The 27,388-nt window shown below is 45.1% G+C and overlaps 1 protein-coding gene across 1 annotated transcript in view; it reads right to left on the bottom strand.

The window, feature by feature from the left end:
* The window catches only part of LOC129844935 (glutamate receptor 3-like), a gene marked incomplete at its 5' end in the record, with an annotated part of 192,983 nt that overhangs the window by 102,483 nt on the left and 63,112 nt on the right, over window positions 1–27,388 (bottom strand). The window contains one exon of the mRNA XM_055913100.1: window positions 27,011–27,198. Coding sequence (XP_055769075.1) covers window positions 27,011–27,198 — 188 coding nt within the window. The remainder of the gene's footprint in view (window positions 1–27,010; window positions 27,199–27,388) is intronic.

Raw genomic sequence — 27,388 nt, 5'->3', positions numbered from 1 at the left:
GCCAGATTTTCTGAGGGCTGTCCCGAGGCTCTATGGGGTTGGTTTGGGTTGGTGAACTGAGCCTAAGAACCAGCTGACTGAGGGGACTCTTCTCTGGTTTCATCTCTTGACATTGTAGAGCTGTGTGATGGAATGTTTTAGGGTCACTTGTTTTTAGATGGTTGTAAAATTTGATGGCTCTTTTTTCTATTCGAATGAGGAGGGGGTATTGGCCCAATTCTGCCCTACATGCGTTATTTGGAGTTTTTCTTTGTACTTGCAATACGGTCTTGCAAAACTCTGCATGCAATATTTCAGTTGGATGTTTGTCCCATTTAGTAAATTCATTATTAGAGAGTGGACCCCATACTTCACTGCCATATAGAGCAATTGGTTCTATAACCGATTGAATTTTTTTTAGCCAGATTCTAATTGGAATTTCAATTTTGATGTTCCTTTTAATGGCATAGAATGCTCTTCTTGCTTTGTCTCTCAGCTCATTCACAGCCATGTGAAAGCTACCTGTGTTGCTCATATTTAGTCCTAGATATGTGTAGTTTTTGGTGTGTTCTAATAGAACTGTGTCCAAATAGAATTTATATTTGTCATCCTTATTTCCCGACCCTTTTTGGAATATCATTATATTTGTTTTTTTTTAGGTTAACGGTCAGAGCCCAGGTCTGACAGAACCTGTGAAGACGATCTAGGTGCTGCTGTAACCCCTCTTTAGTGGGAGACAGCAGCACCAGGTCATCTGCGTACAGCAGACACTTGATTTCAGTGTTGTGTAGGGTGATACCAGGTGCTGCCGATTCTTCTAATGTTTTTGCCAATTCATTAATGTAGATGTTAAATAATGTTGGACTTATTGGGCAGCCCTGTTTCACTCCCCGCCCTTGAGAGAAGAAGTCTGTTTGCTTGTTGCCAATTTTAACCGCACATTTGTTTTTAGTGTACATTGATTTAATAAAATCATATGTTTTCCCTCCAATACCACTTTCTATTAGTTTATAAAAAAGACCTTCATGCCAAATTGAATCAAATGCTTTCTTGAAATCTACAAAACACGAGTAGATTTTGCCTTTGTTTTGGTTAACTTGTTTATCAATTAGAGTGTGGAGGGTGTAAATGTGGTCTGTTGTACGATAATTTTTTAGAAATCCAATCTGGCTTCTGCTCAGGACGTTGTGTTCGTCAAGGAAATTATGTAGTCTGCTATTTATAATACTGCAGAGGATTTTCCCCAAGTTGCTGTTAACGCAAATTCCTCTGTAATTATTTGGGTCAAATTTGTCTCCATTTTTATAGATTGGTGTGATCAATCCCTGGTTCCAAATATCGGGGAAAATACCTGCAGTGAGGATAATGTTGAAGAGTTTGAGTATAGCCAATTTGAATTTGTGGTCTGTATATTTGATCATTTCATTTAAAATACCATCAGCACCACAGGCCTTTTTGGGTTGAAGATTGCATAGTTTTTCCAATAATTCTTCTTCTGTAATTGGGGTATCTACAGGATTCTGATAGTCTTTGACTGCTAATTCAAGGATTTGTAATTTTTCTTGTATATCTTTTTGTTCTGGGCTCTTTGTTATATTGCTGTAGAGGTTTGCAAAGTGATTTCTCCACATATCCCCATTTTGGATAGCCAATTCCTCATGATGCGGTTTGTTTAATTTATTCCAATTCTCCCAGAAGTGGTTTGATTCTATGGATTCCTCAATTCCATCCAGATGATTTCTAATGTGCTGTTCCTTTTTTGTTCTTAGGGTGCGTTTGTATTGCTTCAGTGTTTCCCCATATTGAAGGCGTATATTTTTGTTGTCTGGTTCTCTGTGTTTTTGATTAGATATATTTCTCAATGACTTTCTTAGATTTTTGCAATCATTATCAAACCATTTTTCATTATCTGTTATTTTTGGTTTGCTCTTATGCTTCTTTAGATTAGCCAAGGAGGCTAATTTGTCAAATATAAAGTTTATGTTTCTAACGGCCAAATTTACACCTTCATTGCTGAAGGAGAATGTTAAGGCTAAAAAGTTGTCCAGGAGAGATTGTATTTTTTGGCTACTAATTGCTTTTTGGTAGATGTCTGTACTGTTTGCACTCCATCTATAGGCTTGTTTAGTACCATGTAATTTATTGGGCCGTGATGCTTCATGGTTGGGTTCTGCTCTTCTCAGATACACTGTGATTTTACTGTGGTCTGAGAGAGGTGTTAGTGGGCTGACTGTGAAGGCTCTGAGAGACTCTGGGTTTAGGTCGGTGAGGAAGTAGTCTACAGTGCTGCTGCCAAGGGATGAGCTGTAGGTGTACCTACCAAAAGAGTCTCCTCTCAGCCTGCCATTGACTATGTACAGACCCAGTGTTCGACAGAGCTTCAGGAGCTGTACTCCGTTTTTGTTTTTCACTTTGTCATAGTTGTTTCTGTGGGGGTATGTGGGGAGGGAAAGGTTATTGCTTCCTGGTAGGTGTTTATCCCCATGACTGTTAATAGTGTCTTGTTCTTCTGCTGTTCTAGCATTCAGGTCTCCACAGACCAGTACGTTGCCTTGGGCCTGAAAGTGACTAATCTCTCCCTCTAGAATGGAGAAGCTCTCTTCATTGAAGTAGGGTGACTCTGAGGGGGGAATGTATGTGGCACAGAGGAAGACATTTTTATCTGTCAAGATAGCCTCCTTGTTGATTTTTAACCAGATAAAGAATTCTCCTGTTTTGATCAATTCGATTGAATTAATTAGTTCAGATTTATACCATATTAACATTCCCCCTGAGTCTCTGCCCTGTTTGATTCCTTTTAATTTAGTGGATGGTATGATTATCTCCCTATAACCTAGTGGACAGCCAGTGGAAACATCACCTCTGCACCATGTTTCCTGTAGTACTACAATATCAACATCATCAATTTCTTTCAGGAAGTCTGGGTTTCTCTCTCTCTCTCTCTCTATCCCTGCTGTCTCCCTCTCTCCATGCTGTCTCTATCCAGCTCTCTCTCTCTATCCCTGCAGTCTACCTCACTCTCTATCCCTGCAGTCTACCTCACTCTCTATCCCTGCAGTCTACCTCACTCTCTATCCCTGCAGTCTACCTCACTCTCTATCCCTGCAGTCTACCTCACTCTCTATCCCTGCTGTTCACCTCCAGCTCTCTCTATCTATCCCTGCAGTCAACCTCACTCTCTATCCCTGCAGTCTACCTCACTCTCTATCCCTGCAGTCTACCTCACTCTCTATCCCTGCAGTCTACCTCACTCTCTATCCCTGCAGTCTACCTCACTCTCTATCCCTGCAGTCTACCTCACTCTCTATCCCTGCAGTCTACCTCACTCTCTATCCCTGCAGTCTACCTCACTCTCTATCTCTGCAGTCTACCTCACTCTCTATCCCTGCTGTTCACCTCCAGCTCTCTCTATCTATCCCTGCAGTCTACCTCACTCTCTATCCCTGCAGTCTACCTCACTCTCTATCCCTGCAGTCTACCTCACTCTCTATCCCTGCAGTCTACCTCACTCTCTATCCCTGCAGTCTACCTCACTCTCTATCCCTGCAGTCTACCTCACTCTCTATCCCTGCAGTCTACCTCACTCTCTATCCCTGCTGTTCACCTCCAGCTCTCTCTATCTATCCCTGCAGTCTACCTCACTCTCTATCCCTGCAGTCTACCTCACTCTCTATCCCTGCAGTCTACCTCACTCTCTATCCTTGCAGTCTACCTCACTCTCTATCCCTGCAGTCTACCTCACTCTCTATCCCTGCAGTCTACCTCACTCTCTATCCCTGCAGTCTACCTCACTCTCTATCCCTGCAGTCTACCTCACTCTCTATCCCTGCTGTTCACCTCCAGCTCTCTCTATCTATCCCTGCAGTCTACCTCACTCTCTATCCCTGCAGTCTACCTCACTCTCTATCCCTGCAGTCTACCTCACTCTCTATCCCTGCAGTCTACCTCACTCTCTATCCTTGCAGTCTACCTCACTCTCTATCCCTGCAGTCTACCTCACTCTCTATCCCTGCAGTCTACCTCACTCTCTATCCCTGCAGTCTACCTCACTCTCTATCCCTGCTGTTCACCTCCAGCTCTCTCTATCTATCCCTGCAGTCAACCTCACTCTCTATCCCTGCAGTCTACCTCACTCTCTATCCCTGCAGTCTACCTCACTCTCTATCCCTGCAGTCTACCTCACTCTCTATCCCTGCAGTCTACCTCACTCTCTATCCCTGCAGTCTACCTCACTCTCTATCCCTGCAGTCTACCTCACTCTCTATCCCTGCAGTCTACCTCACTCTCTATCCCTGCAGTCTACCTCACTCTCTATCTCTGCAGTCTACCTCACTCTCTATCCCTGCTGTTCACCTCCAGCTCTCTCTATCTATCCCTGCAGTCTACCTCACTCTCTATCCCTGCAGTCTACCTCACTCTCTATCCCTGCAGTCTACCTCACTCTCTATCCCTGCAGTCTACCTCACTCTCTATCCCTGCAGTCTACCTCACTCTCTATCCCTGCAGTCTACCTCACTCTCTATCCCTGCAGTCTACCTCACTCTCTATCCCTGCAGTCTACCTCACTCTCTATCCCTGCTGTTCACCTCCAGCTCTCTCTATCTATCCCTGCAGTCTACCTCACTCTCTATCCCTGCAGTCTACCTCACTCTCTATCCCTGCAGTCTACCTCACTCTCTATCCCTGCAGTCTACCTCACTCTCTATCCTTGCAGTCTACCTCACTCTCTATCCCTGCAGTCTACCTCACTCTCTATCCCTGCAGTCTACCTCACTCTCTATCCCTGCAGTCTACCTCACTCTCTATCCCTGCAGTTCACCTCCAGCTCTCTCTATCTATCCCTGCAGTCAACCTCACTCTCTATCCCTGCAGTCTACCTCACTCTCTATCCCTGCAGTCTACCTCACTCTCTATCCCTGCAGTCTACCTCACTCTCTATCCCTGCAGTCTACCTCACTCTCTATCCCTGCAGTCTACCTCACTCTCTATCCCTGCAGTCTACCTCACTCTCTATCCCTGCAGTCTACCTCACTCTCTATCCCTGCAGTCTACCTCACTCTCTATCTCTGCAGTCTACCTCACTCTCTATCTCTGCAGTCTACCTCACTCTCTATCCCTGCTGTTCACCTCCAGCTCTCTCTATCTATCCCTGCAGTCTACCTCACTCTCTATCCCTGCAGTCTACCTCACTCTCTATCCCTGCAGTCTACCTCACTCTCTATCCCTGCAGTCTACCACACTCTCTATCCCTGCAGTCTACCTCACTCTCTATCCCTGCAGTCTACCTCACTCTCTATCCCTATAGTCTACCTCACTCTCTATCCCTGCAGTCTACCTCACTCTCTATCCCTGCTGTTCACCTCCAGCTCTCTCTATCTATCCCTGCAGTCAACCTCACTCTCTATCCCTGCAGTCTACCTCACTCTCTATCCCTGCAGTCTACCTCACTCTCTATCCCTGCAGTCTACCTCACTCTCTATCCCTGCAGTCTACCTCACTCTCTATCCCTGCAGTCTACCTCACTCTCTATCCCTGCAGTCTACCTCACTCTCTATCCCTGCAGTCTACCTCACTCTCTATCTCTGCAGTCTACCTCACTCTCTATCCCTGCTGTTCACCTCCAGCTCTCTCTATCTATCCCTGCAGTCTACCTCACTCTCTATCCCTGCAGTCTACCTCACTCTCTATCCCTGCAGTCTACCTCACTCTCTATCCCTGCAGTCTACCTCACTCTCTATCCCTGCAGTCTACCTCACTCTCTATCCCTGCAGTCTACCTCACTCTCTATCCCTGCAGTCTACCTCACTCTCTATCCCTGCTGTTCACCTCCAGCTCTCTCTATCTATCCCTGCAGTCTACCTCACTCTCTATCCCTGCAGTCTACCTAACTCTCTATCCCTGCAGTCTACCTCACTCTCTATCCTTGCAGTCTACCTCACTCTCTATCCCTGCAGTCTACCTCACTCTCTATCCCTGCAGTCTACCTCACTCTCTATCCCTGCAGTCTACCTCACTCTCTATCCCTGCAGTCTACCTCACTCTCTATCCCTGCTGTTCACCTCCAGCTCTCTCTATCTATCCCTGCAGTCTACCTCACTCTCTATCCCTGCAGTCTACCTCACTCTCTATCCCTGCAGTCTACCTCACTCTCTATCCCTGCAGTCTACCTCACTCTCTATCCTTGCAGTCTACCTCACTCTCTATCCCTGCAGTCTACCTCACTCTCTATCCCTGCAGTCTACCTCAATCTCTATCCCTGCAGTCTACCTCACTCTCTATCCCTGCTGTTCACCTCCAGCTCTCTCTATCTATCCCTGCAGTCAACCTCACTCTATATCCCTGCAGTCTACCTCACTCTCTATCCCTGCAGTCTACCTCACTCTCTATCCCTGCAGTCTACCTCACTCTCTATCCCTGCAGTCTACCTCACTCTCTATCCCTGCAGTCTACCTCACTCTCTATCCCTGCAGTCTACCTCACTCTCTATCTCTGCAGTCTACCTCACTCTCTATCCCTGCTGTTCACCTCCAGCTCTCTCTATCTATCCCTGCAGTCTACCTCACTCTCTATCCCTGCAGTCTACCTCACTCTCTATCCCTGCAGTCTACCTCACTCTCTATCCCTGCAGTCTACCTCACTCTCTATCCCTGCAGTCTACCTCACTCTCTATCCCTGCAGTCTACCTCACTCTCTATCCCTGCAGTCTACCTCACTCTCTATCCCTGCTGTTCACCTCCAGCTCTCTCTATCTATCCCTGCAGTCAACCTCACTCTCTATCCCTGCAGTCTACCTCACTCTCTATCCCTGCAGTCTACCTCACTCTCTATCCTTGCAGTCTACCTCACTCTCTATCCCTGCAGTCTACCTCACTCTCTATCCTTGCAGTCTACCTCACTCTCTATCCCTGCAGTCTACCTCACTCTCTATCCCTGCAGTCTACCTCACTCTCTATCCTTGCAGTCTACCTCACTCTCTATCCCTGCAGTCTACCTCACTCTCTATCCCTGCAGTCTACCTCACTCTCTATCCCTGCAGTCTACCTCACTCTCTATCGCTGCAGTCTACCTCACTCTCTATCCCTGCTGTTCACCTCCAGCTCTCTCTATCTATCCCTGCAGTCTACCTCACTCTCTATCCCTGCAGTCTACCTCACTCTCTATCCCTGCAGTCTACCTCACTCTCTATCCTTGCAGTCTACCTCACTCTCTATCCCTGCAGTCTACCTCACTCTCTATCCCTGCAGTCTACCTCACTCTCTATCCCTGCAGTCTACCTCACTCTCTATCCCTGCAGTCTACCTCACTCTCTATCCCTGCTGTTCACCTCCAGCTCTCTCTATCTATCCCTGCAGTCTACCTCACTCTCTATCCCTGCAGTCTACCTCACTCTCTATCCCTGCAGTCTACCTCACTCTCTATCCCTGCAGTCTACCTCACTCTCTATCCTTGCAGTCTACCTCACTCTCTATCCCTGCAGTCTACCTCACTCTCTATCCCTGCAGTCTACCTCACTCTCTATCCCTGCAGTCTACCTCACTCTCTATCGCTGCAGTCTACCTCACTCTCTATCCCTGCTGTTCACCTCCAGCTCTCTTTATCTATCCCTGCAGTCTACCTCACTCTCTATCCCTGCAGTCTACCTCACTCTCTATCCCTGCAGTCTACCTCACTCTCTATCCCTGCAGTCTACCTCACTCTCTATCCCTGCAGTCTACCTCACTCTCTATCCCTGCAGTCTACCTCACTCTCTATCCCTTCAGTCTACCTCACTCTCTATCCCTGCAGTCTACCTCACTCTCTATCCTTGCAGTCTACCGCACTCTCTATCCCTGCAGTCTACCTCACTCTCTATCCCTGCAGTCTACCTCACTCTCTATCCCTGCAGTCTACCTCACTCTCTATCCCTGCAGTCTACCTCACTCTCTATCCCTGCAGTCTACCTCACTCTCTATCCCTGCAGTCTACCTCACTCTCTATCCCTTCAGTCTACCTCACTCTCTATCCCTGCAGTCTACCTCACTCTCTATCCTTGCAGTCTACCTCACTCTCTATCCCTGCAGTCTACCTCACTCTCTATCCCTGCAGTCTACCTCACTCTCTATCCCTGCAGTCTACCTCACTCTCTATCCCTGCAGTCTACCTCACTCTCTATCCCTGCTGTCTACCTCCAGCTTTCTCTCTCTCTCTCTCTATCCCTGCTCTCTCTCTCTCTCTCTCTATCCCTGCTGTCTACCTCCAGCTCTCTCTCTCTCTCTCTCTCTCTATCCCTGCTCTCTCTCGCTCTCTCTCTCTCTATCCCTGCTGTCTGCCTACATCTCTCTCTCTCTCTCTCTATCCCTGCTCTCTCTCTCTCTCTCTCTATCCCTGCTGTCTACCTACATCTCTCTCTCTCTCTCTCTATCCCTGCTCTCTCTCTCTCTCTCTATCCCTGCTGTCTACCTCCAGCTCTCTATCTCTCTCTCTCTCTCTCTTTCTATCTCTATCCCTGCTCTCTCTCTCTCTCTCTCTATCCCTGCTTTGTCCCTCCAGCTCGCTCTCTCTCTCTCTCTCTCTCTCTCTCTCTCTCTCTCTCTCTCTATCCCTCTCTTCTCCCTCCACGTGTACTGCTTGCTGTGCAGAAGCAGAGAGAATGGCTTGGTTGGCTGGTGTCTTTAATGATTTTCCAAGCATCCCTTTCACACTTCCTGATATAACTTCCTGAATGGCAGGGAGCTCGGTCCCAGTGATGTACTGGGCTGTCTGCGTCACCCTCTGTAGCGCCATGCATTCTACGGCGGTGCTGTTGTCACACCAAGCAGTGATGCAGCAAGTCAACATGATCTCGATGGTGCCGCTGTAGAACCTTTGAGGATTTTAGGGCCCATGCTAAACCTGTTCCTCCTCCAGAGGGGGAATAGGTTCTGTTGTACCATTGTCATTACTGTGCGCGTGTGAGTGGACCATTTTAAGTCCTTAGTGGTATGAACACATAGGAACTTGAAGCTCTCAAACCACTCCACTGTAGCCCCGTCGATGTGCCCCCTGTTGGGATGGTATGCTAATTGGAGTGGGTCTAGGGTGTCTGGGATGATGGAGTTGATGTGTTCTATAATTAGCGTTTCAAAGCACTTCATGACGACATAAGTGAGTCCTACAGTCATTGTGGCATGAAGCCTGAGAGTTCTTGGGAACAGGCATGACGATAGTCATCTTAAAGAAATGTGGGGATTACACACTGGGGACAAGGAACAGTAAAACATATGGATGCCTACTGATCTGCCCGTGTCCTGAGAAAGCACCCTGGAATACGGCCCTGTGGCCTTACGAGTGTTGACCTGATTAAAGATCTTACTCAAGTCGGCCCTGTCCTTTATTTTAGCACCGACCTCTGTGTTAATCCAGGGATTTTAATTGGGGAAGCACAGTTGGAACAACATAGCCGATGCATTTCCTTATGAAGCCGGTGCTAGAGGTGGTTAGCCCGTCGATGTTATCGGCAGAGCCTCTGAACATATTCCAATCAAAGCAGTCCTGTAGCATCATCTCTGATTCTGATGATCATCTCTCAACGGAGCGAGTCACAGGTACTACCAGCTAAACAGGAAGTAGGAGTACGGAGGCATGATCTGATTTGCCGAATGGCAGACGAGGGAGGGCCTTTTAAGCTTGCTTGTGGGATGAGTACAGTGGTCTAGGACTCTATTGTCCATTATGTGTCTTAATGACTTGGGGGGGGGGTTCAACCTCCCTCGCTGCAGAAGGATTATCTACATCTCTCCCCCTCGTTTCAGCTGGACGACTTTGGGTCTAAGTATCCCTGGGAAAACATCTAATTACAACATCCACAGCTCAGACTGTTGTGGTCTGTGTGTTTGGCACTGTTGGGCTAATGTCTGCAGTAGACCCATAGAGATAAGGCTTTAGCGAGGTGGACTGATGCACTGGGAATAATAAATGACATGCTTTTCTCTCTCTCTCTCTCGTGGCTCAACTTTCTGTTCACTACTCTGTGGCAAGGCTATTTGCATAATCCCCAATGACCAACTGAAAACATTCCTTTATGTTGCAATAATATTAAATCAGCATTTCTCCCCATAACGTCTGATAGGTAGATGTTGCTGTTGTAGTGAGTTCTGTACGGTATGGCTTGAGTTCCTATTGGTAGAGTTCAATGGGTAGATCATGGAAAAGAGCTCAGTAGACCTACATTGATGACAACTATTACATTGTTTCTGGCTTAATGAAATACCAGCGCTACAATTTATTTTCATTACCCCACTAATGCGCTCTCTCTCTCTCTCTCTCTCTCTCTCTCTCTCTCTCTCTCTCTCTCTCTCTCTCTCCGATGGTTCTGTTTGCCGTCAGTCTGATGTTTGTGAACAATCTGTCAGTACATTGCCGAAGTCTTCTATGTTAGAGATGAAAAATTGTATACAAAACAGAATGTGAATCTACTATAGGACCTGTTAGGCACATCAATTTTTCAAGCTGTACCAAATTTAACCTACTACATGTTTTCTTTGCATGCGACAAAGAGCCCGCCTTGTCAAAGTTGAGCTACGGGAATCCCTGCCAGAGTAGACTGTAATCAGAGCAAGAGAAAAGTCCTTCATGAGCCTCAGAGTAAGTAGGCTACGTAAGGTCATATCTTCTATCCCGATAACACAGTAATCCCCTTTAATTCTGTATTCACAGACAGTCAATGGATCTTTAAAGCCTTACATGATTGTTGCCAGGGCTTTCAAACACCACGTCTTCAGGGTTTTAACTTCAAAGTGACGAATTCGCTGTGCTATTTCTGTCACTCTATTCTTTCAATCGCTTTGCTTCTTTCGTATTATTGGCGACAATGAGCTACAGTTGGATCAATGACATCAGCCAAGTGTTTACCCTCTGTTGCCATAGATCTCTCTCTCATCAATGACATCAGCCAAGTGTTTACCCTCTGTTGCCATAGATCTCTCTCTCTCATCAATGACATCAGCCAAGTGTTTACCCTCTGTTGCCATAGATCTCTCTCTCTCATCAATGACATCAGCCAAGTGTTTACCCTCTGTTGCCATAGATCTCTCTCTCTCATCAATGACATCAGCCAAGTGTTTACCCTCTGTTGCCATAGATCTCTCTCTCTCATCAATGACATCAGCCATGTGTTTACCCTCTGTTGCCATAGATCTCTCTCTCTCATCAATGACATCAGCCAAGTGTTTACCCTCTGTTGCCATAGATCTCTCTCTCTCATCAATGACATCAGCCAAGTGTTTACCCTCCGTTGCCATAGATCTCTCTCTCTCATCAATGACATCAGCCAAGTGTTTACCCTCTGTTGCCATAGATCTCTCTCTCTCTCATATATGAATTTGGCATACAGCAGTGTTTTCAAGCTCAGCGCAGAACAAACAAAAACCTACCCCATAAACAAAAACACAATGCAGAATCTGAATCTCTAGACACATGAATGGGTGAATCCTACACAGTTTCCACACTACCCCTCTGCAGCTTAGCAGGTACAGGGCTACAGAAGGCCATTTTGGCTCCAACATGGTTGCCCTCCCAGCCCTCAACAAGCAGCAGCATGTGTTTCTATCAATCCCCAAAGACTCCTCAGTTCTTCCTCCCTCCCTCCCTCTCTGCCCCCTACTTTCCTCCATCTCTTCCTTGCACATATGGCGGTCTCTGCCTAGCTAGCTGACTGCGTGTCTTTGAACAGCTTGTGAGCCCTGGGCCTGTCCCAGACTCCATTCATACAGGCCCCCCTCTCTGTCTCTCTGTGATCGCTGGAGACAGGCAGGTGTCTGTGTGTGTGAGTGAGTGTGTGCATGCAAGAGTGTTTTCTGCCTTTAAGCTGACTCCAGCAGAGATGAAAAAAGCCCAAGAGGCGAGAGAGTTACGCCTGAATGGAGAGAATAAGATGCAGAACAAACCCACACATTCACAGACTCAGAACACAGCCACGCATTCACAGACTCAGAACAAACCCACACCTTCACAGACTCAGAACACACCCACACATTCACAGACTCAGAACACACCCACGCATTCACAGACTCAGAACACAGCCACACATTCACAGACTCAGAACAAACCCACGCATTCACAGACTCAGAACACACCCACGCATTCACAGACTCAGAACAAACCCACACATTCACAGACTCAGAACACAGCCACGCATTCACAGACTCAGAACAAACCAACACATTCACAGACTCAGAACACACCCACACATTCACAGACTCAGAACACAGCCACGCAATCACAGACTCAGAACAAACCCACGCATTCCCAGACTCCATTCATACAGGCCCCCCTCTCTGTCTCTCTGTGATCGCTGGAGACAGGCAGGTGTCTGTGTGTGTGAGTGAGTGTGTGCATGCAAGAGTGTTTTCTGCCTTTAAGCTGACTCCAGCAGAGATGAAAAAAGCCCAAGAGGCGAGAGAGTTACGCCTGAATGGAGAGAATAAGATGCAGAACAAACCCACACATTCACAGACTCAGAACACAGCCACGCATTCACAGACTCAGAACAAACCCACACCTTCACAGACTCAGAACACACCCACACATTCACAGACTCAGAACACACCCACGCATTCACAGACTCAGAACACACCCACACATTCACAGACTCAGAACAAACCCACGCATTCACAGACTCAGAACACACCCACGCATTCACAGACTCAGAACACACCCACACATTCACAGACTCAGAACAAACCCACCCATTCACAGACTCAGAACACACCCACACATTCACAGACTCAGAACACACCCACACATTCACAGACTCAGAACACAGCCACGCATTCACAGACTCAGAACACAGCCACGCATTCAAAGACTCAGAACAAACCCACGCATTCACAGACTCAGAACACACCCACGCATTCACAGACTCAGAACAAACCCACACATTCACAGACTCAGAACACAGCCACGCATTCACAGACTCAGAACAAACCAACACATTCACAGACTCAGAACACACCCACACATTCACAGACTCAGAACACAGCCACGCAATCACAGACTCAGAACAAACCCACGCATTCCCAGACTCAGAACAAACCCACACATTCACAGACTCAGAACACACCCACACATTCACAGACTCAGAACACACCCACACATTCAGACTCAGAACACACCCACACATTCACAGACTCAGAACAAACACACACACACACACACACACACACACACACACACACACACACACACACGCACACACACACACACACACACACACACACACACACACACCAACACAAGATGACTTTAAGTAGAACCAAAGTGTGATGAATGGTGCTATCGAGTTATAAAATAAATACATTCTGTTAACTGTCCTCATCAGTGAATGATCCTCTTTACCCTTGTGTCCTCCTAACATTCTGCATACTCTCCTTGTCTTATTAAGGGTAAAAAATGCCCCGCCTTCACTAAACCCCTAAAATAAAGCAGCTTAATTGAATTTTAAACCCAAAATCTATTTTGCATGAAGAAACAACCTGTCATTCATCACAAACTTGGTGAATATCTGGGGTTTCCCTCTTCACAATGCAGAAAGACCGCATTTAATCAGTGGACACGACTCGTTGTTATTGCAACACACCTGTCATAATTGTTTTCTTTACTAATGACTTTTCACGTTCAAAACCGTGCACTCTCCTCAAACAATAGAATGGTATTCTATCACTGTAATAGCTACTGTAAATTGGACAGTGCAGTTAGATTAACAAGAATTTAAGCTTTCTGCCAATATCAGACATGTCTATGTCCTGGGAAATGTTCTTGTTACTTACAACATCATGCTAAACGCATTAGCCTACATTAGCTCAAACGTCCCGCAGGGGACCCACCTATCCTGAAGAAGTTGCAGAGGTATATTATTGTTACTATTATTGCTAAAGGTACTGCATAGATGTAAACATACATTTTTAGCAAGATATTGCACTTGTATAGTCTAAGAAAGTAGCAGAAATGTGCAGAAAGTAGTTTTGAATGCATTTTATTGAAGGGAAACAATAACAGTCTTGAACTTTTTTGGCAACATAGTGATATATTATTATATACTGTACAATGAGGAATTCATCTACAAAATACTAGTCTTCTCACATTTTTTTTAACCATTGCCAACACCCACAAGGGGTATAAACAACAACAATAAATAAGAATAAAATAAGATAATAGATCCAAAACAAAAACGTGAAGAACATAAATCAATGGACTCTAATTAGCACATGTAGGACAGTATGCAAGTGTGTGTGCATGGACTTTGCAGCTGTATTTCGCACATGTGCAGCACATAGTATTTGTTTTACAGTCCTTCTTTGGGGGGGCAGAATTGGCATCTCCTCCTCTTGTCTGCTCCAGCTGCAGCCTCGGGTGGATCAGGACAAGATTCAGCCCCCTGAACAGCTTTCACAAGCACTGCAGAGGCTGCTTTGCAGGGGAGGAGCTCCCTTCTTTGAATGTGTGGGGTTACAAGAGCCTTTCCCAGCTGCTCCAGGAACACCCTCCTCTTGTTCTGCCCATCAGGCATCAAGGTAGTGTTGATCTTGTTCCATATCCCGAAGGCATTGTATGAGGGCACATCAATGATGTCATGGAAGATGACCAGGAGCCAGCAGGCAGTCATTCTCCTACAGCTGTAAGTTCCAATCACCTTGTCCAGGTTGTCCTCGCCTCCTTTGTTGTGGTTGTAGTCCATGATGATGGCTGGCTTCCTGTCCTCACGATCACTGATCTCAGACGTTTTGTGCAGTGTGCTCAGGAGAACCACATTCTTGTTCTTCTTTGGGAGGTAAGAAACTAGAGTATTGTTGGGGGTGAAGGCAAGCTTTGATGAGAAGGCCTCTCTCCCACTTGTTGCGAGGAGTGCAGCGGGGAGCTCAGGCTTGTTCTTTCTAACTGTGCCAACCATGATGATCTCCCCCTTCAGGAGCTGCTGGCTGAGTTCAATCAGTAGCACACATCATCTTAATGTCTCATTGTTTGTGTGTGTGTGTCTTTGTGGTTTTTCTGGTGTGTAAATGATTTTACAAATGACCCTAAGACAATCGTTGCATCCTGGTGGTGTATAGCTTTCATGGAAATATGAACAAAGAACATGTTCTAATGTTGGGGTCACTAGGAAAAGTCATCAACTTTCAAGTTGAAAAAATATCATTTAGGGGGTTTTCTCTGCTGTTAACCATCGTGGCGGGTCATTTTTTACCCCTAACCCTCCTGTTGTGCTCATTTCATGTTAATTAATTCTGTGTTCCGATCCAAAATGACCGCCCCATTATAGCTGATTACAAATCCATAATAATACATATATTATCACCTAATCTTGTGTTAGATGTTTTTTATCATCTTTAGATCTTGTGAACATTACAAGTTTTGAACTTCTATTTGTTATTTATGGCCTGTTGGCCTCATTGACCTGAGCTCATACAACTCGTTAATGAATACAAAAAAGCATAATGTATGGATTATATTGACTAACAAATACTCAGATGAAACATAGTGTTATTTATCACAGACTACTTTGTGTCAAAGTTTAACACGGACTCTCTCCTCCTCACCAGTGTCATGATCAAAGATATGATCAAGAGCCTCACATACAGTATATCGTTTGGTCATTATGCTGCCACAGAATGAAAGCCCTCAAAAAAGCTTTATATACCAGAGCTGCGAGAAAAGTTCTATATATTATTAAACAATGTTGCAATTGTTTGTGAGAATGCCAACAGGTGTGGTTCCCGTGGGGGAAAGATTCTATTGGGGAAAGGTTCCCGTGGGGGTTGCCATGGAAGCTAAGAAGGGTAGTGAGGTGTGTGTGTGTGTGTGTGTGTGTGTGTGTGTGTGTGTGTGTGTGTGTGTGTGTGTGTGTGTGTGTGTGTGTGTGTGTGTGTGTGTGCTCAAACACACATGCATGTGGGGGTCTGGGAGAGGAAGTGTGTCCATCTGATGAATGGGAACGTGCCTGAACTCAATTTTATAAACTAATTGTAGTCTCACCAATTCATTTGTAATGATCGGTCATTTTTGACCAGGAACACCACAGGTGTACAGAAGTTAAATAAAACACCCAAAATGTTATGAAAATCATCAAAATGTATTTTGTGTGTTCAGATGCCCTGTGTGGACAAAGTCATGGAACCTTATGACAATCAGATTAAATGAACTACATATTTTTCAGAGAGAAAACTTGTAAATCGGTCCAATTCGACAAGAACACAGCAGGGGGGTTAGAACAACACAAGGGTTAAATACCTTTCGCTAACTGTCCTCGTCAGTGGATGATGATTAAAATACATTATATTAACTTAAATACAGTGGCTTGTGAAAGTATTCACCCCCCTAGGCATTTGTCCTATTTTGTTGCATTACAAAGTGGAATTAAAATTGATTTTTGGGAGGTTTAAATCATTTGATTTATACAACATGCCTACCACTTTGAAGATGCAAAATATGTTTTATTGTGAAACAAACAATAAATAAGACAAAAAAATGAAAACTTGAGCGTGCATAACTATTCGCCCCCCAAAATCAATACTTTGTAAAGCCACCTTTTGTAGCAATTACAGCTGCAAGTCTCTAGGGGTATGTCGCTATAAGCTTGGCACATCTAATCACTGGGATTTGTGCCCATTCTTCAAGGCGAAACTGCTCCAGCTTCTTCAAGTTGGATGGGTTCTGCTGGTGTACAGCAATCTTTAAGTCATACAACAGATTCTCAATTGGATTGAGGTATGGGCTTTGACTAGTCCATTCCAAGACATTTAAATGTTTCCCGAGTGTTGCTTTAGCAGTATGCTTAGGGTCATTGTCCTGCTGGAAGGTGAACCTCCATCCCAGTCTCAAATCTCTGGAAGTCTGAAAGAGGTTTCCCTCACGGATTTCCCTGTATTTAGCGCAATCTATGATTCCTTCAATTCTGACCAGTTTCCCAGTCCCTGCCGATAAAAAAACATCCCCACAGCATGATGCTGCCACCACCATGCTTCACTGTGGGGATGGTATTCTCGGGGTGATGAGAGATGTTGAGTTTGCACCAGACATAGCATTTTCATTGATTGCCAAAATGCTCAATTTTAGTCTCATCTGACCAGAGTACCTTCTTCCATATGTGTGGGGAGTCTCCGACCTGCCTTTGGGCAAACACCAAACGTGTTTGCTTATTTTTATCTTTAAGCAATGGCTTTTTTCCGGCCACTCTTGCATAAAGCCCAGCTCTGTGGAGTGTACGGCTTAAAGTGGTCATATGGACAGATACTCCAATCTCCGCTGTGGAGCTTTTCAGCTTATCTTTGGTCTCTTTGTTGCCTCTCTGACTTATGCCCTCCTTGCCTGGTCTGTGAGTTTTGGTGTATGACCACCTCTTGGTAGGTTTGTTGTGGTGCCATAATCTTTACATTTCTTTATCATGTATTTAATAGTGCTCCATGGGATGTTCAAAGTTTTGGATAATTTTTATAACCCAACCCTGATCTGTACTTCTCCACATCTTTGTCCCTGACCTGTTTGGAGAGCTCTTTGGTCTTCATGGTGCCGCTTGCTTGGTGGTGTTGCAGACTCTGGGGCCTTTCAGAACAGGTGTAAATATACTGAGATCATGTGACAGATCATGTGACACAGATTGCACACAGGTGGACTTTATTTAACCAATGATGTGACTTCTGAAGGTCATTGGTTGCACCAGATCTTATTTAGGGGCTTCATAGCAAAGGGAGTGAATACATATGCACGCATCACTTTTCCGTTTTTTTTTTATTTTTTATTATTATTTTAATTGAAAAATTGAAAAATTCATTTCACTTCCCCAATTTGGACTATTTTGTGCATGTCCCCTACATGAAATACAAATAAAAATCACTTTAAATTACAGGTTGTAATGCAACAAAATAGGAAAAACGTTAACTGTTAACTGTCCTCAGTGGATGATGATATGCCTTCTGTTTTCTGTCCTCAGTGGATGATGATATGCCTTCTGTTAACTGTCCTCAGTGGACGATGATATGCCTTCTGTTAACTGTCCTCAGTGGATGATGATATGCCTTCTGTTAACTGTCCTCAGTGGATGATGATATGCCTTCTGTTAACTGTCCTCAGTGGACGATGATATGCCTTCTGTTAACTGTCCTCAGTGGATGATGATATGCCTTCTGTTAACTGTCCTCAGTGGATGATGATATGCCTTCTGTTAACTGTCCTCAGTGGATGATGATATGCCTTCTGTTAACTGTCCTCAGTGGACGATGATATGCCTTCTGTTAACTGTCCTCAGTGGATGATGATATGCCTTCTGTTAACTGTCCTCAGTGGATGATGATATGCCTTCTGTTAACTGTCCTCAGTGGATGATGATATGCCTTCTGTTAACTGTCCTCAGTGGACGATGATATGCCTTCTGTTAACTGTCCTCAGTGGATGATGATATGCCTTCTGTTAACTGTCCTCAGTGGATGATGATATGCCTTCTGTTAACTGTCCTCAGTGGATGATGATATGCCTTCTGTTAACTGTCCTCAGTGGACGATGATATGCCTTCTGTTAACTGTCCTCAGTGGACGATGATATGCCTTCTGTTTTCTGTCCTCAGTGGATAATGATATGCCTTCTGTTTTCTGTCCTCAGTGGATGATGATATGCCTTCTGTTAACTGTCCTCAGTGGATGATGATATGCCTTCTGTTAACTGTCCTCAGTGGACGATGATATGCCTTCTGTTAACTGTCCTCAGTGGATGATGATATGCCTTCTGTTAACTGTCCTCAGTGGATGATGATATGCCTTCTGTTAACTGTCCTCAGTGGATGATGATATGCCTTCTGTTAACTGTCCTCAGTGGATGATGATATGCCTTCTGTTTTCTGTCCCTCAACAGTTGGTGCAATGCTACATACATTATCTATGACATCATCACAATAGTGGATTGTTCTTCAGTATGAATTACAGTCATTGGGATGAGTCAGAGGATGTGTTCCTATTGGCACCCTATTTACTATATAGTGCACTACTTTTGACCAGGGCCTCATAGGGCTCTGGAACAATAGGGTGCCATTTGGAACACTTCCAGAGAGAGTAGTTGTACCTTATCCATTAAGTTGTGAGGGAAGCCTCACCATTGGATTAATTTAGCTGCAGTGCAGTGCAGCGTATTGACGGCAAACTACAGAGTTGGTTCGTCTGCACTGATCATCACAGAATATACAGCCCTTTATTATGTGTCCTATCTGCACTCTTCACAGCAGTAACTAAACAGCCCATTGAGACTTCTATCTGCTCTGCAACAGCATGACAACAGCAGGCCAACAGCAAAACGAAGAGACAACTTTGGGCCAGAGTGTGTGCAGGCTTTTGTTCCCACCCAGGACCAACGCACCACATATGTATTTTGGTCCGTTCTGATGGCCTTGAGCCCATTGAACCCAGGTCCTACAGCAGAGCCCATTGAACCCCAGTCCCACAGCAGAGCCCATTGAACCCCAGTGCTACAGCAGAGCCCATTGAACCCCAGTCCTACAGCAGAGCCCATTGAACCCCAGTGCTACAGCAGAGCCAATTGAACCCCAGTCCCACAGCAGAGCCCATGGAACCCCAGTGCTACAGCAGAGCCCATTGGAACCCCAGTCCTACAGCAGAGCCCATGGAACCCCAGTGCTACAGCAGAGCCCATGGAACCCCAGTGCTACAGCAGAGCCCATTGAACCCCAGTGCTACAGCAGAGCCCATTGAACCCCAGTCCTACAGCAGAGCCCATTGAACCCCAGTCCTACAGCAGAGCCCATTGAACCCCAGTGCTACAGCAGAGCCAATTAACCTCAGCCCTACAGCATATCCCATTGAACCCCTATCTTACAGAATAATGGTACACCCTAGGAGGCTAGAGTTACAGAATAATGGTACACCCTAGTGGGCTAGAGTTACAGAATAATGGTACACCCTAGGAGGCTAGAGATACAGAATAATGGTACACCTTAGTGGGCTACAGTTACAGAATAATGGTACACCCTAGGAGGCTAGAGATACAGAATAATGGTACAGTCTAGGAGGCTAGAGATACAGAATAATGGTACAGTCTAGGAGGCTAGAGATACAGAATAATGGTACAATCTAGGAGGCTAGAGATACAGAATAATGGTACACCCTAGTGGGCTACAGTTACAGAATAATGGTACACCCTAGGAGGCTAGAGATACAGAATAATGGTACAGTCTAGGAGGCTAGAGATACAGAATAATGGTACAGTCTAGGAGGCTAGAGATACAGAATAATGGTACACTCTAGGAGGCTAGAGTTACAGAATAATGGTACACTCTAGGAGGCTAGAGATACAGAATAATGGTACACTCTAGGAGGCTAGAGGTACAGAATAATGGTACACTCTAGGAGGCTAGAGTTACAGAATAATGGTACACTCTAGGAGGCTAGAGTTACAGAATAATGGTACACTCTAGGAGGCTAGAGTTACAGAATAATGGCACACTCTAGGAGGCTAGAGTTACAGAATAATGGTACACTCTAGGAGGCTAGAGTTACAGAATAATGGTACACACTAAAATAGGGGTCTAGACAGGGCGAAGTCCAGCTGCTTCAGTCATCACTGAGGCTTTGGCAAAATTAGTCCAATCAGCTGAAGTTTAGACACCCCATGATGAGGCGACGGAACTGTGTGCGTGTTTGTGAGTTTTATTGTGTATGTTTGTGAGTGTGCCTACTGCTACCCTGGAGGGAGGTGAAGGACTGTGTGCCTCCTCTCTTCTTAAACGCTACAGTAAATTAACAAGGGAAAATACTGAGGGGTGTTGGGGGGGATTAAACCAGAGAGAAAACCCTCATTACATACCAGCACAGAGACATTGAGTGAATTCACATCAAAATGCTTAGAACACATGCAGATTAGTACTATTATAGGTAGTAAATCTGAGAACCCCGTTAAAGATGCAGCCATTAAAATGTCTGAGTACAGTATATTCTCTCCTGACGCTTTTAAAAGCTGGTGCTTATCCTGAACTGAATGAATAGAGGTTAAATAGATCTTTTTTTGTTGTACAATTTCCCCCAGAATTATGTAGTAAGGACATTTAGCGGCACAGCGATAATAAAATTAGACACAATAAATGTATACTGAAAGCAATTCAGAATTAGTCTATTACTCCGGGTATCGAATTAGACTGAAACTAATACTCATTGAGGGGATATTGTAAAGCAGGGAGAAACCAATATAATATAGCTCAATTAAATGATATAAACGAGTGGAATACAATGAGAGTGGTATTATGCAGTGTAGAGGCATTAAGCCCAGAGAGGAGGTAGGCGGGGGGGACTTACTGGTCTGAACCCAAACCCCAAACCACACAACGTTGGCAACTTTATGGAACACAAAGCCTTCACTCTCTCCTCCTGGAATATCCAAGGCCTGAGGTCATCTGCCGTTGGCCTGAAGAGCAGGAATCCGGACTTCACCCCACAAAAAAATGAAATACAGAAATTCTTATTCTAGAAGAACCATGGTATAGAGGAGATGGACCCACTGGTTTTTCCTCTGGGTTCCAGAGAGCTGGTAGTTCAAGTGGCGCAGAGTTCTAGGCCACTGCATCTCAGTATTTGAGGTGTCACTACAGACACCCTGGTTCGAATCCAGGCTGTATCACAACCGGCCGTGATTGGGAGTCCCATAGGCATTGTCCGGGTTTCGCCTGGGTAGGTCATCATTATAAATAATAATTTGTTCTTAACTAACTTAAAAATGGCACCGGAAGAAATGGCAGAAGTTTTACAGACGCCCAACCAATTGTGCTATTATGTGTTTTTATTCAAGTTATTTGTAACTTATTTTGTACCTGATGTTTCTGCAACCGTTTCTTACGGCAAAAAAGAGCTTCTGGATATCAGGACAGCGATCACTCACCTCGGATTAGACTTTTTTTCTTCAATAAGCAGGACACACTCCAAACACCCTCTAGGCCAACATCCCAGTTATTTGCCAGAGGAGGAGACGCAGGCACAGAGGACACCGAGCGGGATGCCTCGATCGGATCCGCCGACTGCCATTGGGAAAGCTGCCGTTACTGTCAATACTACTCGCCAACGTGCAATTATTGGACAACAAATTAGACGAGGTACGATCACGAATATCCTAACGGGACATCAAAAATTGTAATATCCTATGTTTCACGGAATCGTGGCTGAATGACGACATGGATAGACAGCACCGGCAAGATGGACGGCGGTCTGTGCATATTTGTGAACAACAGCTGGTGCACGAAATCTAAGGAAGTCTCTAGATTGTGCTCACCTGAAGTAGAGTATACTGTGATAAATTGCAGACCACACTACTTGCCTAGAGAGTTTTCAGCTATACTTTCATGGCTGTTTATTTACCACCACAGACAGATGCTGGCACTAAGACCGCATTCAGTCAGCTGTATAAGTAAATAAGCAAACAGGAAACCACTCTCCCAGAGGCGGCGCTCCTAGTGGCCGGAGACTTTAATGCAGGGAAACTTAAATCAGTTCTACCTAATTTCTATCAAAATGTTAAATGTGCAACCAGAGGGAAAACAATTCTAGATCACCTGTACTCCACACACAGAGATGCGTACAAAGCTCTCCCTCGCCCTCTATTTGGTAAATCTGACCACAACTCTATCCTCCTGATTCCTGCTTACAAGCAAAAAATTAAAGCAGGAAGCACCAGTGATTCGGTCTATAAAAAAGTGGTCAGATGAAGCAGATTCTAAACTACAGGACTGTTTTGCTATCACAGACCAGAACATGTTCCGGGATTCTTCCAATGGCATTGAGGAGTACACCACATTAGTCACTGGCTTTATCAATAAGTGCATCGAGGACATCGTCCCCACAGTGACTGTACGTACATACCCCAACCAGAAGCCATGGATTACAGGAAACATTCGCACTGAGCTAAAGGGTAAAGCTTTCAAGGTGCAGGACTCTAACTCGGAAACGTATGAGAAATCCTGCTATGCCCTGAGACGAACCATCAAACAGGCAAAGCGTCAATACAGGGCTAAGATCGAATCATACTATTCCGGCTTCGACGCTTGTCTTATGTGGCAGGGCTTGCAAACTATTACAGACTACAAAGGGAAGCACAGCCGCGAGCTGTTCAGTGACACAAGCCGGCCAGACGAGCTAAATCACTTCTATGCTCGCTTCGAGGCAAGCAACACTAAGGCTTGCATGAGAGCATCAGCTGTTCCAGATGACTGTGTGATCACGCTCTCTATATCCGACATGAGTAAGACCTTTAAACAGGTCAACATTCACAAGGCTGCGGGGCCAGACAGATTACCAGGACGTGTGCTCCGGGCCTGTGCTGACCAACTGACAGGTGTCTTCACTGACATTTTCAACATGTCCCTGATTGAGTCTGTAATACCAACATGTTTCAAGCAGACCAACATAGTCCCTGTGCCCAAGAACACAAAGGCAACCTGCATAAATGACTACAGACCCGTAGCACTCACGTCCGTAGCCATGAAGTGCTTTGAAAGGATGGTAATGGCTCACATCAACACCATTATCACAAAAACCCTAGACCCACTCCAATGTGCATACTGCACCAACAGATCCACAGATGATGCAATCTCTAATGCACTCCACAATAGCCTTTCCCACCTGGAACAAAAGGGAACAAATACGTGAGAATGCTATTCATTGACTACAGCTCAGTGTTCAACACCATAGTACCCTCAAAGCACATCACTAAGCTAAGGATCATGGGACTAAACACCTCCCTCTGCAACTGGATCCTGGACTTCCTGACGGGCCGCCCCAGGTGGTGAGGGTAGGTAGCAACACATCTGCCACGCTGAACCTCAACACTGGAGCTCTCCAGGGGTGCGTGCTCAGTCCCCTCCTGCACTTCCTGTTCACCCACGACTGCATGGCCAGGCACGACTCCAACACCATCATTAAGTTTGCAGACGACACAACAGTGGTAGGCCTGATCACCGACAACGATGAGACAGCCTATAGGGAGGAGGTCAGAGACCTGGCAGTGTGGTGCGAGAACAACAACCTCTCCCACAACGTAACCAAGACTAAGGAGATGATTGTGGACTACAGGAAAAGGAGGACCGAGCACGCCCACATTCTCATCGACGGGGCTGTAGTGGAGCAGGTTGAGAGATTCAAGTTCCTTGGTGTCCACATCACCAACAAACTAGAATGGTCCAAATACACCAAGACAGTCGTGAAGAGGGCACGACAAAGCCTATTCCCCCTCAGGAAACGCAAACGATTTGGCATGGGTCCTGAGATCCTCAAAAGGTTCTACAGCTGCAACATCGAGAGCATCCTGACTGGTTGCATCACTGCCTGGTACGGCAATTGCTCGGCCTCTGACCGCAAGGCACGACAGAGGGTAGTGCGAACGGCCCAGTACATCACTGGGACTAAGCTGCCTGCCATCCAGGACCTCTACACCAGGTGGTGTCAGAGGAAAGCCCTAAAAATTGTCAAAGACCCCAGCCACCCCAGTCATAGACTTTTCTCTCTACTACCGTATGGCAAGCGATACCGGAGTGCCAAGTCTAGGACAAAAAGGCTTCTCAACAGTTTTTACCCCCAAGCCATATGACTTCTGAACAGGTAATCAAATGGCTATCCGGACTATTTGCATTGTGTCCCCCCCCCCCCCCCAACCCCTCTTTTACGCTGCTGCTACACTCTGTTCATCATATATGCATAGTCACTTTAACCATATATACATGTACATACTACCTCAATCAGCCTGACTAACCGGTGTCTGTATGTAGCGTCGCTATTGTTATAGCCTCGCTACTGTTATTTTTCAAAGTCTTTTTACTGTTGTTTTTATTTCTTTACTTACCTATTGTTCACCTAATACCTTTTTTGAACTATTGGTTAGAGCCTGTAAGTAAACATTTCACTGTAAGGTCTACACCTGTTGTATTCGGTGCACGTGACAAATACACTTTGATTTGATTTGACTTGCCTGGTTAAATTTAAAAAAAAAACGAAAATAGTCCCACCAAACTAGATCTTCTGCACAGATTCTGTCAGACTTGGGTCCTGACAGTGATTCTCAGTAAGACCAAAATAATGGTGTTCCAAAAAAGGTTCAGTAGCCAGAACAACAAATACAATGTATATCTAGACACTGTTGCCCTAGAACACACAAATAATTATGACACAGACAAGGAGATGGTCGCCCTGTTCCCAGCTCCTAACCAACCCGCGATAACATCTGCTAAATATGTGTATGTGACCAATAACAGATTTTGACCTCGGCCTAAACATCACCACCACAGGTAACTTCCACAAGGCTGTGAATCTCAGAAACCAGGCCCTTTGCCTTCCATGCCATGAAAAGAAACATTGACAGTGGCTTGCTAAAGTATTCACCCCACTTGGCAATTTTCCTATTTTGTTGCCTTATAACCTGGAATTAAAATAGATTTTTGGGGGGTTTGTGTCAGTTGATTTGTCGTGTTGTTTACATGCCTACCACTTTGAAGATGCAAAATAGTTTTTGTTGTGAAACAAACAAGAAATAAGACAAAAAAACTGAAAACTTGAGCATGCATAACTATTCACCCCCCCCAAAGTCAATACTTTGTAGAGCCACCTTTTGCAGCAATTACAGCTGCAAGTCTCTTGGGATATGTCTCTATAAGCTTGGCACATCTAGCCACTGGGATTTTTGAACATTCTTCAAGGCAAAACTGTTCCAGCTCCTTCAAGTTGGATGGGTTCCGCTGGTGTAAAGCGATGTTTAAGTCATACCACAGATTCACAATTGGATTGAGGTCTGGGCAGTGACGAGGCATTTCCAAGACAATTAAATGTATCCCCTCAAACCACTCGAGTGTTACTTTAGTAGTATGCTAGGGTAGTTGTCCTGCTGGAAGCTGAATCTCCTTCCCAATCTCAAATCTCTGGAAGACTGAAACAGGTTTCCTCAAGAATTTCCCTGTATATAGCTTCATCCCTCATTCCTTCAATTCTGACCAGTTTCCCAGTCCCTGCCGATGAAAAATGATGTTCTCTGGGTGATGAGAGGTTTTCCTTGATGGACAAAAAGCTCAATTTTAGTCTCATCTGACCAGAGTACCTTCTTCCATATGTTTGGGGTGTCTCCCACATGCCTTTCGGCAAACACCAAACGTGTTTGCTTATTTTTTTCTTTAAGCAATGTCTTTTTTCTGGCCACTCTTCCGTAAAGCCCAGCTCTGTGGAGTGTACAGCTTAAAGTGGTCCTATGGACAGATACGCCAATCTCTGCTGTGAAGCTTTGCAGCTCCTTCAGGGTTATCTTTGGTCTCTTTGTTGCCTCTCTGATTAATGCCCTCCTTGCCTGGTCTGTGAGTTTTGGTGTATGGCCACCTCTTGGTAGGTTTGTTGTGGTGCCATAATCTTTACATTTCTTTATCATGTATTTAATGGTCCTCCATGGGCTGTTCAAAGTTTTTGATTTTTTTTTTATAACCCAACCCTGATCTGTACTTCTCCACAACTTTGTCCCTGACCTGTTTGGAGAGCTCCTTGGTCTTCATGGTGCCGCTTGCTTAGTGGTGTTGCAGACTCTGGGGCCTTTCAGAACAGGTGTAAATATACTGAGATCATGTGACAGATCATGTGACACTTAGATTGCACACAGGTGGACATTATTTCACCAATTATGTGACTTCTGAAGGTCATTGGTTGCACCGGATCTTATTTAGGGGCTTCATAGCAAAGGGGGTGAATACATATGCACAAACCACTTCTTTTTTTTGCAACAAGATATCTTTTTAATTAACTTCATAAATTTGGACTATTTTGTGTATGTCCATTACATGAAAATAAAATAAAAATCCATTTCAATCACTTTAAATTACAGGTTGTAATGCAACAAAATAGGAAAAATGCCAAGGGGGATGAATACTTTTGCAAGGCACAGTACTGAAAATACATATAAACACAACATACCCAATAGTTTAATATTGTTTGTAGAACATTTTCGAAAACGTATAAACAATTGAAAGCTGAAATGTCTTGAGTCAATAAATATTCAATAAAGCCCTTACCTGTTCTAGGATAGTGTTGATCCTGTCCACCTCACAGTCGATGACGTAGCGTTTCTCCTGCCTCCTGTCCATCTCCTCGATGATTCGTTTGAACTCTGCTGCGTCCGTGATGCTCCCCACAGACCGAGCCGTCACCTGCCAATTGTTGGTCACCGCTGACTCCATGATGGCCTGAAGGATAGAGAAACCTAGAGAGAGAGAGAGCCAGAGCTGTTTATCATAAGTGTAATCAACTGAGGAAGGTGCTTAATGTTTAATGTGTTTAATGTGGCATTAAGTCAAGTTTCCCCCATTGCAATCTGAAATGACAGGAGATGTCCTTCTGCATTGGGTGTGGAGGAGACCAGAGCAAGATTTAATTTCTCCATATTATTAACT

The sequence above is a fragment of the Salvelinus fontinalis genome, unplaced genomic scaffold, assembly GCF_029448725.1.
Source record: "Salvelinus fontinalis isolate EN_2023a unplaced genomic scaffold, ASM2944872v1 scaffold_0255, whole genome shotgun sequence".
Lineage (NCBI taxonomy): Eukaryota > Metazoa > Chordata > Actinopteri > Salmoniformes > Salmonidae > Salvelinus > Salvelinus fontinalis.
The sequence above is the reverse complement of the archived record's forward strand: the minus strand, read 5'-3'. Positions and strand labels throughout refer to the sequence as shown.